Source organism: Jaculus jaculus, chromosome 19, assembly GCF_020740685.1.
Source record: "Jaculus jaculus isolate mJacJac1 chromosome 19, mJacJac1.mat.Y.cur, whole genome shotgun sequence".
Taxonomy (NCBI): domain Eukaryota; kingdom Metazoa; phylum Chordata; class Mammalia; order Rodentia; family Dipodidae; genus Jaculus; species Jaculus jaculus.
In genome coordinates, this window is record NC_059120.1 from 33,690,317 (window position 1) to 33,706,577 (window position 16,261).

The 16,261-nt window shown below is 38.3% G+C and overlaps 1 protein-coding gene across 1 annotated transcript in view; it reads left to right on the plus strand.

The window, feature by feature from the left end:
- The window catches only part of Spag17 (sperm associated antigen 17), a 300,395-nt gene that overhangs the window by 162,753 nt on the left and 121,381 nt on the right, over positions 1-16,261 (plus strand). Inside the window, exons 14-18 of the mRNA XM_045137882.1 lie at positions 785-1,012; positions 1,106-1,312; positions 7,578-7,639; positions 8,222-8,335; positions 13,675-13,829. Coding sequence (XP_044993817.1) covers positions 785-1,012; positions 1,106-1,312; positions 7,578-7,639; positions 8,222-8,335; positions 13,675-13,829 — 766 coding nt within the window. The remainder of the gene's footprint in view (positions 1-784; positions 1,013-1,105; positions 1,313-7,577; positions 7,640-8,221; positions 8,336-13,674; positions 13,830-16,261) is intronic.

Here is a 16,261-nt window from a genome sequence, read left to right on the forward strand (position 1 = left end):
CCTGGTAGTCACTTGTAGCATTAGCCAGTGAGTGTGAGATGGACATATATTGTATAAGAATCAATACATGAGTGAATAGCATCAAATGAAAGCTGATTAACTTAGAAGTACAGATATGGAAAGTAGCAGCTCCTGTGGGGTAGGGGAAGCCTTTTCCTGAACCTGAATGATTTGGAAAACCTAAATCTTATTCACAAGTGCTAAATTCCACTGGGTTAAATTACTACATCTTCATATGGAACCTTTGCCAAAAAGTAAACTTAAACATAATCAATAAATATGGTACCCTAAAAAGACCAAACAATGAACATGATTATCTGTCACTGATTAAGCTATGGAGCAGTTTGGGAGCCTTCCCAAATCTATTACATTGTGACTATGTTGTTTTCTTGGCACTGGGGATCTTTGATAATTTGTGCAGACTTGTACAGCCCATGTTTCAAGTCAGATTAGCACCATCAAGGTATACCTCCCTTGTCACTCTAAGGCCCCTTGATCACCCCCCATTAGCCCTGTACCATGTACTAATATAAGCCTGTCCAGAAGCATGAATCTAGCTTTTTAAAAATTTATTTGCAAGCAGAGAGAGAAGAAGAGAGGGAGACACACATAGAATGTGCATGCCAGGGCATCCATCCACTGCAAATGAACTCCAGATGCATGCACCACTGTGTATCTGGATTTACATGGGTACTGGGGAATCAAACCCAGGTCGTTAGTCTTTGCAGGCAAGTGCCTTAATGGATGAACCATCCATCCACTCCCAAATCTTGCTTTCTTACAGAAATCCTGAGCTGGAATGAAGTAGAACGAGCCTTTAAGGTATTTACTTTTGAGAGCCTCAAGCTCTCTGAAGTAGATGAATCAGGGAAATTAAAGCCTTCAGGAATGATGTGTGGAACAAATGCTGAGACATTCAACACCCCGTGGGATAACCCAGCCAGATTTGCTAAACAAATAAGGCATCAGTGCTTGCAGAAAATGAATTCCAAAGAAACTAAACCAGAAACAGGTATACAGCATGGAAGGGGTGAGGAATATTCTTGCATTTATGATTGTCAGCCACTCTAGTATTGTGTTAATGGACACTCTTCATACTGACTAGATATTGAAACCAAAGACAAGATAATATTCATGGATCAGAACTGGTCACAGTGTGTGCAAAACAGTGAGAGCCATGGAAATCTTCCAGATTCAGCTCAGCCCACTGCCAAGCATTCTAACTCCAATGCTGTGAAACCCTCAGATCATGGTGATACAAAGTTATCAGAACAGACCAATGTGAATACTCAGCCTTGGCCACAGCCTTTGGGTAAGTGCATGAGTAGGCACTATTGTAAGCAAGACAAAGTCCAAGTTGTATTATTTACATTTAAATGCCTTTTGCTTCAGTTTAAAAACTAATTAACATCTAAATGGCTTAGTTAAGTAAACTTTTTGTTTTGTGTTGTCTTTGTTTTTTGAAGTAGTGTTTCACTCTAGCCCACACTGACCTAGAATTTATGTACTATGTAGTATACTATGTAGTCTCAGGGTGGCTTCAAATTCATAGCAATCCTCCTCCCTCTGCCTACCAAATACTGGAATTAAAGGTGTGTGTCACCATACCTGGCTAACTTTTTACTGTTAGTTATTATTCAGTCCTCCCTTTTTAAACGTTTTCAAAATAAATCTTCAAACAGCCTATTTATTACCTGTTAGTCTACTCTTCCTATAGGAAATTTAGTGCAATGAACATAATTAAAGTTTTCACCATTAGTATTTCACGATTGCTTAATAAAATTATTTTATAATTGCCATGTAATAACAGTAAAATACCTAGAGTAGACCTTTGTACAAAACCAATATTTAGTGGCCATCCCTTCCCTTCTTCTCCCCCTCTTAGACAGGAAATTACTTTTATCCTAGAGCGTAGTAATAGATAGTGTGATGTTAGGGATTATAGAATTATTCATGATTAAACGTGTATTATGCTACCTTACACCCAGCTGCTAGGTGTCTACCTAAAATATAGTTCTATTATTTTCATGCTATGCTGATTAATCTCTGGTTGTCAATTTGGGGGAGATTTAGAGTTACCATGGAAACAACTTGTTCAACATATCTGTTACAGAATCTTAGGTAAAATTAATTGAGGTAAGAACACCACCCTAACTGTGAGCAGAGCCATTCCATGGGCCAGGACCCTGGGCTATATAAAAAGGAGAAAGCTAGATGAGTACCAGCATTCACCACTCTCTACTTCCTGCTGATGGGACAGTGTGACATCATTTTCCTCATTCTGCCATGTTTCCTCCACCATAATAAAACTTCTCCTAGAAACTGTAAGCCAAGCTATCCCATTCCTTCCATAGGCTATGTCTGGTCAGGTATTTTGCCCCAGCCATAAGAAAGTAGCTGATATACCTACTTATCATTTTCTGTGCTCCTTACTCGATACACTTTACATTCTTCTCCAGTAGCACCATACTATTTTTTTTCAAAAAATCTCTTTCTACCTTGTCCCTTTTGTTCTCTCATCTTGTACTATAGCTACACATTACCAGGCCTTGCCTCCTCTGCACAGCCTCTTCTCAATGTCTGTACCTACAATCACAATACTCACTTCCCACAATTCTCTTTTATGATTGGGTTTCAGTAGCATTCCATGAATCCTGGTTAGGCATGTCCATTAATAAAAACCTCCCTTAGCATTCCATAGTTATAACGAATGTATGCTTCTTTTATGACATTAGGTATGTCTTACTATAATCATTCATATGTCTCAGAAGCACTATAGCTTCTTGGAACTCTTAAGTATGTTTATTTAGAAATTATTAACCTGGGGGCTGGAGAGATGGCTTAGCAGTTAACGTGCTTGCCTGCAAAGCAAAAGGACCACGGTTCAATTCCCTCAGACCCACGTAAGCCAGATGCACAAGGTGGCACATGCATCTGGAGTTTGTTTGCAGTGGCAGGAGGCCTTGATGTGCCCATTCTCTCTCTCTCTCCTTCTCTCTCTCCCCATTCCTCCCTCTCTCTCAAATTAAAATTTAAAAAAAAAGAAATTATTAACCTAATGAGCTAGAGAGATGGCTCAGCAGTTAAGGTGCTTGCTTGCAAAGCCTAAGTATACATGTTCCACTTTCCAGATCCCATGTAAGCCATACACACAAGATGATGTAAGCACAAGGTTGCACATGCACACAAGGTGGCACATGTGCCTGGAGTTCAATTACAGTGGCTGGAGACCCTGATGGGCCAATTCTCTCTCTCCCTTCCCCCATCTCTTGTTCTCATTCTTTATATTTAAAAAAGCCAGTCTTTTGGGCTTGCCTCAAAAAAAAATGAAAAATAAAACTATTAACCTGAGCCTGGGAAGATAGCTCAGTGGTTAAAGACAACTTACTCCACAACCCTGCCAAACCTTGATGAGAATTCAGAGCTTCAGCACTCACAAAGAAAGCCACGTGCAAAATAGCCCATGTAACTGTAATCCCAATCCTTTTATGGTAATGGGAGGTGGAGTTAGGAGAATCCTGAAGCTATATTGGCATTCTCACTGGCAAAATAACAAGAGACCATGTTTCAAAAAAGTAGAAGGAGAATAACAAAACCCTAAGGTTGTCCTCTGACCTCGACACATGTGTCATGGCATATGCATAGCCATACACATGCACATACATTAAACAAACATGCACACATACAAATAAAAACTTATTAACCTAAGAACCCTATACTGGCTTGGCAGTGATTTTGTCACATGCTGACCCTTGTGCTACTTTTGTTTTCTTTTGTTTCATCCTTCCCAAGAGCAGGTGTTCCCTGAGTAAACTTTCTATGTCCTCAGTAAAATTACCTTCTTTAATAGCCTAACACACACACATGCACACCACATACATGTACACACACATATGTGCACACACTACACACATGTGCACACACATGCACACACTCGCATCCAGAATGACTGAACCTAGGTTATTCATAATACATCCTGTGAGAATGCAATCACATGACAATGAGGTCACTTTGCATTAGTAGCATTAGTATGGAACTAGAACTGAGAGAAGGAGGGCCTGAGATGATTGTTTTTCTTTTGGCTTGTTTTTCTTTAAGGCAGCTGTTATAGACCTTTCTTTCCTCAGGCAACTTTTGCCACCTGGTGGTCAAACCACATAAACTGGATAGTGATGATGACTAAGAATAACTCCCTACATTCTCAGGGCTGAAAATGCTTCTGTGGACAATGGATAGGCTAAGCGAGATTGAAGGCAGATCACATAGCCCTTGGTGCTTCTCCATTGTGAATGTAGAGTCATATCCAGGAGTCACTGTATCTGAGTAGAGAAGGGCAACTGAGTCTGGTGTCTCTCTAGCTCTTGCACATAAAGGAATGTTGGTGTCAATCTTAAACTTTCCCCCTAACTCTATAGATCAAAAGCACCCACTTTAATTTTCTTTAAACAAAGCAGGAGGGTTGAGGATTTAGCTCAGTGGGTGAGCACTTGCCTAGTAAGCACAAGGCCCTGGGTTTGGTCCTCGGCATGAAAAGAAAATCACAAAAAGACCCCCTCACCCTATCCCCCAAAAAAGCAAAGGAACTAACAAAGCAAAAATCACTCATGTATTTCCTGCATACTCATTTTTTGCATCAAGTGCATTTATATGCCTGTTTCTAGACATAAAGGGCTGAATAATTGTGTTTTCCTTAACCAAACACTGGGTTTCCATCTGAGACTGTTTTTGAACTTGACAGGGCCTATTGGATATTTATGAAAAACCTGAGAGTTGATAACCATGAGGCTATAGGTTTAGATGTGCCCTTTTTGCTTGTTGGGTGTTTTTTTAATAAAGTAACTGCTTTGCAGAGGGATCTTGTTATCTCTAAAGTAAAACAGATTAGGAAAAGCTGGTTTTCAAAGGGAAGAGAAAGCATCCATTTCCAGATGTGTCAAAAACTACTGAATCACACTGTCAAAGGGTTCTGCGGTTGAAAGCAGAAATCAGAGAGAAAGAAAAAATGAGTTTGACTAGAGTATTAAATAAAGAGTTCAATTTAGTATTAGAATGTTCTCTCCTTTGACAAAATAACTGATGGATAATTTCTTAGAACATATTTTCTAAACTGGAGAGTTTTTTTTTACAGGGTCCTTAGATCCAAGAGGGAATATCAAATCTCCAGGAAATCTGGCAGACCACAGAATAGAATAATTTTTATTCCACAGATTTCATATCAATTGCTTCAAGGACACAGGAGACATGATGGTCTATTTAGAGCTATAGTTGACTTGAGTTTTGTCTTAAATTGATATATTTATATAAATGCTGAACTGAATTTGCTTTATAGTTTTACTCCAACTCAAAACAAAACATTCACACTATCACCTTCAACAGCCCAAGGGAAAATGGAACTAGCATTGAAAATGTAAGTAGCTATGCTCTGGAGGAAAAACCATTCAGCTGACCTTGGTAGGCATAACTAGCTTCTTCCTTCTATAATTGCAAATATGGGTCTCTTTTGCAAGAATGAACAGTTAAATCTTAAGCTTAATTCCAAATCAGCCCTTGTTATCATTTTGTCTATGTTTTTACTCTCTCTCATTTCTACTTTCAATATGTGGTATATATTTGCCTCATTCAATCAAAAGAAAAAGTTACCAAGTGCTGGATCTTAGGAGGTAGTGAGAAAAACAAGTAAACATTCCTATTCTTCAAAGAAAAAAGATCATAAACAAATAGAAACTGTCACTTATAAATGCTATGAGTGAGATGAAGCAGAGTATGAGTCAGAAGCTGTTGAGAAGATGGCAAGTGTTTGAAGCAGGTGAATATCTAAGAACAAAGCTTGAAGACTAAGGGAAAGCAAGCAGAAAACCATTGACACACACAAACTAACCAGCCTGTCTGCTGTGGAAGAGCATGGAGACTGGAGGGGGTGATTTGAGAGAGTTGGGCTGCAGATATTTAACCACAGCTTTATGGGATGTGATCTGCAGTAACTCTAAGCTGAAAAGAAGTCAGGGAGACTTAATAGTTTAGTGACACGAAAGTACATTCCCACATGACCCCTCTCACATGTACTCCACTTCTTTGGCCAAAATTGGTAGGCAAGATTTCTACCACTAAACCACCCATTCTTTCATCAAATTGGAAAAAGACTCAATTTATAATTTGTCAACTTCTCTCTTAGACAATCACAATCAGTAAGACATTTCTAGTAAGTATGTCTATGTAAACTTGTATATCTTGGGGCTCTTTTTCCCTATTGATGCAGAAATCAGGAGTGCAAATCTGATCTCTTTAGATCTGTTCATATGAATGTTACTTTATAGCCAAGGATGTCACAATCCCAATCATCTTAGCACTTTTTGGTCACAAGGAGAGCTGATGTGCATGACTCAAAGAAGCTCATGGCATGGTACATTGGGATCTGACTACTTTATTCACTCATTCATTCATTTATGTTGTATGTAGGAATATGTGTGCAAACGTGTGTGCATGTGGATGCCAGAGGTTGACATTGGGTGTATTTCTTCATCACTCTCCTCTTTAGTTTATGGAACCAGGCTCTCTCACTTGAGGCCAGAGCCCTCCCATTCAACTGGTTTAGACAGCCAGCTTGCCCCAAGGAGCCCCAGCTTCTGCCTCCTTGAACTCCCACCCTTATTCTTGTTCAGCAACTTCTTTATCCCATCAGCCATTTCCCCAGCCCAGATACATTGTTTTTTTTTTAATTTTTTGTTTATTTTTATTTATTTATTTGAGAGTGACAGACAGAGAAAGAGGGAGAGAGAAAGAGAGAGAGAGAGAGAGAGAGTGAGAATGGGCACGCCAGGGCCTCCAGCCACTGCAAATGAACTCCAGACACATGCACCCCCTTGTGCATCTGGCTAACATGGGTCCTAGGGAATTGAGCCTCAAACCGGGGTCTTTAGGCTTCACAGGCAAGCGCTTAACCACTGAGCCATCTCTTCAGCCCTACATTGTTTATTGAACTAAGTTTTGTGAAATGCCATCTATAAATCTGAAGGTGTTCATTAAATAATTTATTCAAAAATGCTTGATGAATACAAGAAGAGCTCAACAGAATTGGGAAATATTGTTCCTTTCCAATAGGTGAGTTTACCTGGTGGTTTTGCTACCAACACATCCCCTACCCCTGCCCTAGTCTGCTGTTCACCAGTAAATCCCCAAGAAATTGGAAAGGCAGTGTCATGGTCATCAGTATGAGATGAACAGCATGTTCAAATCAGTTAATTTAGTTTAGTCAGCAAATATTTGCAATTTGTGAAGTCAGAGATGCACATTGAGAATTGAACTGTGCTGTGCCTGAAAGCAAGATGGCTGCTATGATTCAGTGCACTTCAAGTAGGAAGTAGGTCCTTTTCCTTTCCAAGAGTTTAGGATAAACTCTAAGTAGGCATTGATTTAGAATTATTGACACAAACACCTTTTTGGAGGCACAAAACATGCCTTTCAGGAATTACCTTTTCAGCACAGAAACATAGATCATATGGGCAAGAAAAGGTCCAGTGCTGAGCAAAAGCAAGAACAAAGCCTAAGCACAGCCGCATGCTGGTGTCTTTGATTTGCAGAGCAGACCACGGACACTGAGATCAAAGATGAAGCAGTCACAAAGCATGATTCTCTTGAAAAGGTAAGGAATTACTTTCCTAAGAGCACAGAAGACAAGCAGGATGATCTGAGCAAACCCTGACCAGACTGAGGAAAGAGAGTAGGGGGAGGGAGAGAGGGATTCTTAAAAGGAAACTACTGGTGTAAAGAGAAATGGATGATTCAGACATGTCCATACCTCCTCCAACTGGAGAGAAAAGAGTTAATTTACTAGTCCAGCCATCTGAAGCAAAACTTCCCCACTCCCTGCTCCTCTCTAGACAGTGTGGCTTGGCAACCTCACAAACACCTGCTGACCATACAGTCATGTAGAACTAACGTTGTCTTGAAGTAAGTTCAGAAAACCTGCCTATAATTGCTAACAGGACTCAGAAGAGTATAACCTAACAATAAAAATATTTAGATTATGTTGCACATAAAAAAAACAGTCAAAGGCATATTCTTTCTGGCAGCAGCTCTCCTAAAATGTTGCCATATGGATGGATACATATGCAGATCTCCCCAATTAAATGAAGTGCATGCTGGTGAGCTGAAAGAGTCAAGAGGGCTCCATGTGGAGTTAAACAAATTAGAGCTGAAACTGTGTTCCTATGATTGTTTTTAGAAACCCAAGAAGACAGTGGTGGAAGCAGAATTAGATGACATAAGGAAGACACAGCAGCGCAGTCTAGTGGACTGGAGTTTCACTGAACACTTTCAGCCAAAAGTCCTGCTTCAGGTATTTATGGGCTGTGATTCTCCATGAGACAAGTGGGTAGGTCTGGGGAGTCAGGCTGTGGTTTAGAACAGTTCACTTGTAGGTCACCCTTTCAGATAGAGTTCAGACCGATACTCACATTTACTTCAGCCATAAAATAAGTTCATTCCTAAATTCAGCATGCGTTCCAAGGAAACCTCCAAAACAGCTTAAATACACTTTCCAAGAGAATGTTTCTATAAAATATTGTAAGAAATAAAATTAAAAGCCTACTGTATGTGTTTTCTAGAAGACAACGAGGCTTTAATAGATACATCCCCATTTTTTCCCAAAGACTTCCATTCTACTTGGTTTTTATTAGATTTCATAGTATCCCATGCTTCAGTTAGCCAGTTACTAGAAGCTGTAATACTAACATTTACTGAGCAGTCCTTCAGGATGGTGACTACAATATGAAATATGCATGTTCCTCACAGGAACCCTATGACATAGACAGTGTTTAGTTACTAGAAACTGGAGTATTTTGACCAAAAGTGATTTTTGCCTAAAGTCACAAAGCTGCTAAGTGAGAAGCAGAAAATAAACCCAGGAAATTTGGATTAAATGTACATGTTTGACTATTTACAAAAATAACAAGAAACCCTAAAACTAACTTCCTTTGTTGTTTCTAGATTATACAAAAACTATGCTCTTTAAATTTTGACTTTTAATTTTTATCAGCTTTAAATTCACATGCTTTTCAAATATTTTTGGTTATTTATTTTGGAAAAAAGAGAAAGTATGGACATGCCAGGGCCTTTTCCCACTGCAAACGAACTTCCAACCAATGCACTACTTTGTGCATATGACTTTATGTGGGTATTAGGAAATTGAATCTGGGTTGGCAAGCTTTGTAAGCAAGCACCTTTAACCACTGAACCATCTCCTCCCGCCCATAAATTCACATATTTTTAAAGCCAGAAAATTCTACAGTCTTAAGTAAAAACAGCAGCTTTCCAACTCCTTCCCAATTTCAGTTGTGGAACAGATAATCCTCAGCAATAAAAAAGAAAAAAAAGCAATTCAAAAGAAAAGAAAGTTTCAGATAAGGGGAACTGAATATAAATGGAGAGAGTAGTGTGGATAAGACCACAATGATAGGACCAGAGCTGAGTGGAAGTTCAGTATATACTGACAAGGTAACAGCACAATAAACCTCAGTGTCCATCATGCTTGCATTTACTGAGAGGAGATTTAATCTACAGTCAGGAGTTTAGGGATAAATTGGTGATACAGACATAGTAAACTAAACCAATGGGGAAAAGGCAAGTATAATGTCCAGGAAAAATAAAAATACACATAATCATAGCAATTACCATGCTTTAATTCCCAGAGTTACAAAATCTTCAATGTATTTCTAAATAACAAATGGATTTTGTTTAGTTTAAATATGGTGCACCATTATCAATTGAATCTTGTTTGAAAACAAGCTATGTTCACTCACATCCATTGTGCACATGTACACACACACTGTACACACACACACACACACACACACACACACACACACACAACACACACCCTACATTCATCATAGCAGTCTATTCTCTGTTGCTGTTAAATATATTGTCATTTCAGTTGGATCAATATTTGGTTCTTATTTGACTTTGGTTTATAAAGTGCTATTTCCATTTTTTAAACTGCATAGTATGCAATCAAATGCTCTACCACTGAGCTATACCCTCTAAATTATACTGTCTTTATATCATTACATTTTATTTGTATTATTACATTGTGTTAGTATTTCCTTTTGTTTTAGCTGGCCTTGTTTCCCTTTTCCCCATTTGATTAGCTTACCGTGCATTTGTCATGAATTCATCTCTAAAGCCATTATCATTGAGTAAATTATTCTGGCGGTACTCATTATCTCTCTTTCCAAGAAGACACTCTATCTTCCTCATCTAGTGACTTCTTTCTTTCAAGATACTCTTTTTGGCATATGACCATTTCTTCCCTTAGCCTCCTTACTCAAGTTGTATGGCATGCAAATTTCTCCAACACTGGGCATTTTAAACATAATTTCCTCTTGCAGTGACTGACAGTATGGCTTTATATAAAATGCTAATATAAAAAATTTCTTTTAAAATTTTAAAGTCATTCCTCCATAATCATAGCTTCCCAGATTTTCTTAAGAAATATCAAGCAAGTTCAGATTCCTGATCAGCTGCCTTCTTCTCTCTGGAATCTTGTAAGAATTCTTGGGCTAGGTAGATGGCAGAGTGGATAAAGTGCTTGCCATTCAACTCTGGCTCTGAGCCTTAGACCCCCACAGAACTGCACAAAAGCCATAAGCTATGGTAGCTTCTGTGATCCAAGTATGCACTCACTGGAGGAAGCTGGAGAATTTTCCAGAAGCTAGTAAACAGACTATTGAAGATCTAGAGACCTTACCTCAAGAGGTGTAGGACCAGGACTAACCAAGTTGTCCTCTGCCCTCCATACACACACTGTGGTACAAGTGCACCTGCACTCCACACATGAACATACACACACCAATCAAATAAAACAAAAATATATTCTTTTTAAAAAAGCTTCTTTCTGTTCTGAGTGTTCTGATAATGTGCCCTGGTGTGATTCTCTTTCCATGTATGGTTCTGGTGAGCCCAGTACAATTTTAAGCTTCCTGTCTTTATATCCTGGGAAATGTTCTACAGTCATTTCTGTGACAATTCCCAGTCTAGACCTGCACTGACTATTGTGGTGACCCACTAGTCACATGATAGTCTACATGTAGCTATAGGTAGTAAGCTCACTGGATTTCAAAGACTTAGAATTAAAAAACAATGTATTTCATTAATATGGTTTGTATTTACTACGTGTTGAAATGATATTTTAATATATTTAGACAAAAATATATAATTATCATTAATTTTACCTGACCCTTTTCCATTTTTAACCTGTAAAAGCTATAAAATTTAGAATGATATATGCAGCTCACATTTGTGACTCAGTTTATATTTGTGATTTGGACAATTCCTCAATTTTCTTTCTTTCTGGAGTTTACTATTTCCCCAGTAGTATCTAGAGTCCCCCATTCTTAGAACCCTCCCCTCACGTACTAGAGACAGACATCCTCTCCTCCTCTGCAGCGGAGATGGGCTGACAACCCCCTGGCAATGCTGGGCTGCCCAGGGCACCTGGGAGATCTTATGACATCTTTTGGTGCTCAGTAACTGCTATCCTCATCTTCTACCACAATATCCTCCTGTCAGCCTGCTTTGGTTATTGAATCCTCTGTATTTCCGATATTTCATCTCAACTTAGAATGTATTACCTTAATTCTAATTATCCATCTCATTCATTTTTGTTTTCGCAGAACAGAATGTCTGACATATAATATGTACTCAATCTAGCATTTTTTCTACACGGCCATCCATTTTAATTCTTAATAAAAATAATTATGCAACAAACAATATTAATGCAAAATAAAGGGCAAAAGCTATTTAGTAAAAAGAAAATATAATGTGAATGCTTTTCCAACACTAACTGAAAGCAGCTGTGGCTCTTAGAATCCGAGCAGTGTATTCCACCATAGCCGAGTAACAATACAAGGCTCTTAAGAGAAGGAAGAATAATGATCACCATAAACAAACATTTGTTTTCAGGGTTACAGCTTCAGAGGAATTTTCCCTTCAAGGAAAGTCAGTAAGTAATACACAGTACCCTCCATAGTCAATAAGTAACAGATAGCACCCTACATAGCAATTGTATTTTCATTGCGGAGATATTCACCACATGTATGTTTTGAGTATTGGCTCTCAAGAAACAGATGCTAACATTTAAGTGCCACCCCATAAAGATATTCATCCAGGGGACTAGATTGGGGAAGTAAATGTATTATTTTGGTTATAGTACCAGTGTAGAAATGAAAACAAAACTAAAACAGCCCTTCCCTAACATGATATACAATTTCATGCCTTGAGATCATTTATATGATAGAGAAGCTAAAGCTACTTATATCGGATTGATATTGAAAACACAAACAAAATACAAGCCCACAGCTGTCCACTTCATTTTCCTAAGAGCAATGTCTTTGTTGATCGACACTGAAAGGAAACAGGATAAGCAGCTGCTCCCTGCACCCTTCTTCCAGGAGTTATCATTGCTATGTATGTTGAAGGGCTACATTTTTATAAAGGCCAGAGTAGATGAGCAAACAGCAAAAGGTATGTATTAAAAACCACCCACCCATCTCACCATACTGCACACAACACCCTGCAGAGAATAGGATGGAAAATTCAGAGCTCTGGCACCACAGTTTACAATCTGCTTTTAGGAAAGCTTTTCATTATCTCCCAACCCCAGCTTATGCTGAGAAATGAGGCTTCTAATACTTTGAAATAGGAAAAATTATCTAAGCTATTATGTTAATCTGCTCACTTTGCCACAGCAAAATACTGAAGGCTGGGTATCTTAAAACATAAAAATTTATTTTCTCAGAGTTGTAGAGGCAGGCAAGCAGTATCCAGGCATGCACATCCATTGGTATGATGAGAACTCACTTCCTGCCTTGCTGAGGTCTCACACTGCAGAGAAAAGGGAGGAGGAACAAGCTCTCTAATGTCTCTTCTTATAAGAGCAGTGATGCTATCATGGAGGCCCCACCCTCAGTACATCATCTAAACATAACTCCCCAAATCCCAGTGCCAAAAACTGTCACACACTAGGGTTTAGAGTGTTAACATGTAAATTTGGAGCAGGTGGGACAAAATTTAGTCAGTTTAGTTCATAACAGCTATTTATCTGATAAAATTAAGTGATCTATGTAGAGTCATGGGAAAATGTTAGATAAATAACTGCTTAATTATTATCTACCAACATTCATGAAGAACATGTTTAGTAAGTGTGTCTATTCCTGGGTTCTATTTTTATATGAGTTATTTAAATGGTCTACAATATGTACATATTTGTTAGTTCATTTTCTAGTAATTAGGAAAGAATGTTTTGGGAAATCAAAGTTCACTAATAATGTAGAAATTAGGATAATATAAAAAGAGGTCATGGGCTGGAGAGATGGCTTAGCGGTTAAGCGCTTGCCTGTGAAGCCTAAGGATCCGGGTTCGAGGCTTGGTTCCCCAGGTCCCACGTTAGCCAGATGCACAAGGGGGCGCATGCGTCTGGAGTTCGTTTGCAGTGGCTGGAGGCCCTGGCGCGCCCATTCTTTCTCTCTCCTTCTATCTGTCTCTCTCTCTGTGTCTGTCGCTCTCAAATAAATAAATAAATAAATAATTTTTAAAAAAGAGGTCAGTGATATTCCCTGAGCTATAGACATTTCTCTTGGTGAAGAAACAACTCAACAGTTCAGTTCTTCTGATTTTCAGGTTCTTCAAGAAGCCCATCAGCAATATCAGTGTGTTGACTCCTATTACCACACCCAGGACAACTCCTTGCTGTTAGTTTTTCATAACCCCATGAACACACAACGCCTGCATTGTAAATACTGGAATATTGCTTTGCACTCCAATGTTGGATTCAGGTAATGTAGGTAGCTCAGCTAATTAAATAATAGGTTGAGTTAGCTATTTGCATTTCATTTTCTTAGCCTAAAGTCAGTGTTGTTCAACACAATGAACACATTTATATGAATACTGCCAGAGATTCAAATGAGCTCACAAAACCATGCCGTGTGTGCTTTGCTAGATATGGAAGCTATGCCACTGAAAATTAACAGTATATTTTTACTTCATTGTGCCTAGTAGGAATGTCAGTAAATTATACTTTATTCACTTGGATTTCAATAAGATTGCTTTGAAATATTTCAAGTACTAAGTACAAAACATTTTGAATGCTAATTGGGAGTAACTCCTGGGAAAGATTTACAAGCAGGCCAACTGGGTGATTATCCAAATAAAAAGTTGAGTTTCCAGGACTAGAAAGATGGCTCAGTAGTTAAGGCACTTGCTTGCAAAACCTAAGGACCAGAATTTGATTCCCCAGTACCCATGTAAAACCACATACACAAAATAGTGCATGCATCTGGAATTCGTATGCACCATTAGGAGGCCCGGGTGTACCCATATCTCTCTTTTCCTCTCTTTCTCTCCCTCTCTTTGCTTGCTAATATATAAATAAAAATATGCTTTTGAGTTTCCAACCAACAGAACTCTAACAATCATTGATATATTCTTATTCTCAGAGTTGTGTTGTTATTTTCTACTTGCTTAGAACTTGTTCTCTCTCCTCATTAACAACAATGGCATTTCATTACTTTTTCAGTCAGGTTTAGTATATACTCAGCACCTGCTTTTGTATTACACAGATTTAGTCCTAAGGTACACAAAACAACAATTGAACTGTACTTGCATAATAACTGGAGGAAAAATTGCATACATACACAAAAATATATTCACTTGAAGGTCATAGGATTATTTTTTTACTTAAGGGATATAGTAGTATTTATTTAAATAAGTCTATTTCTCTTTTTATTTTCATTGTCACTAATTACATGTTTCATTTCTTTTCTGGTGTCACTTGACGACTAGGACCTCCAAATGTAACTTTTAGAGAGCATTTTTATTGTGCTGTAAAAGTATTTTGAATATTCAATAGATAAGAAGTTATGTAAATATCCCTCATCAGTTTAAAAATGCTACTAGTTTGCTTTGGCAGTTTCACCATTCACATTTTTCTTGAGTTAAAGAAATCCTAAATTTTATCAAAAAATACTTTTAAAATATTTTAGTGTTGAACTAAACTTGCATTTCTATGATAAAACAAATTTTCATTGTGTTATCATTACTTAGCTTATATCATGTAGGATATTTGGCCCTCTTGTTCATGGACAAGACAGCTGTAATTTCCCTTCTTTAAATATTCCTATTTGGGGGCTAAAGAGATGGCTCAGCAGTTAAGGCACTTGCCTAAAAAGCCTAAGGACCCAGGTTTGACTCCCCAGGACCCACATAAGCCAGATGCACAAGGTGGCACATGTGACTTGAGTTTGTTTGCAGTGGCTAGAGGCACTGGTGTGCCCATTCTCTCTCTATCTGCCTCTCTCTCTCTCTCCCTCTCTCTAAACAAAAATAAATAAAATATTGAAAAGTATTCCTATTTGGTTATACTGCTGAGATTATAGTACCCTCATAAATTAACTGGGGAATGATTTCCCTGTTTGTTTGTACTTGTTATTTTCTGCAGAGTTTTAAAAGATCCTGTTATATTTTTACTTAGTGGTTGATACTTGCAGGTAAAAACATCTAGACCTGGAGAAATGTTTAACTACTGATTCAAAGTCTGTCGTGGACATTCACACCTTCAAGTTTTCCATCTGATTTGCAAATTAGGTTTTGCAGACTGGGCATGGTGGCTTATGCCTATAATCTGAAGAAGTTGAGGCAGGAAGATTGCCATGAATTCGAAGCCAGGCTGGGCTGCATACAGACCCTATCTCAAAAAAAGTTAAGATAGAGCTGTAGAGATGGCTTAGTGGTTAAGCACTTACCTGTGAAGCCTAAGAACCCCAGTTCGAGGCTCGATTCCCCAGGTCCCACATTAGCCAGATGCACAAGGGGGCACATGCATTTGGAGTTATAAAATATAAGCTGAGCAGAGTGGCTCAGGCCTTAAAAAAAAATGGTCATGATATTCATGATCTCACAGTGGCTAACAAATACCGACTAGTTAGAGTCAAGTCTGTGGCACACATCTTTAATCCCAGCACTTGGCAGATAGTTTGAGACCAGCCTGAGACTGCATAGTGAATTCCAGGTCAGCCTAAACTAGAGCAATACCCTACCTCAAAAAAAAAAAAAAAAAAAAAAAACTAGTTAGAAAGAAGAGATTCAGTGGAGGTGGGCTTGGAAGGGAAAAAAGGGAAAGTGGTGGAAAAGAATTATATCATTGTCTATATTTATAGTGGTTGTTAATAAAATGTTATTTTAAAGGGCATCTATATTTTTTATCAAGCAA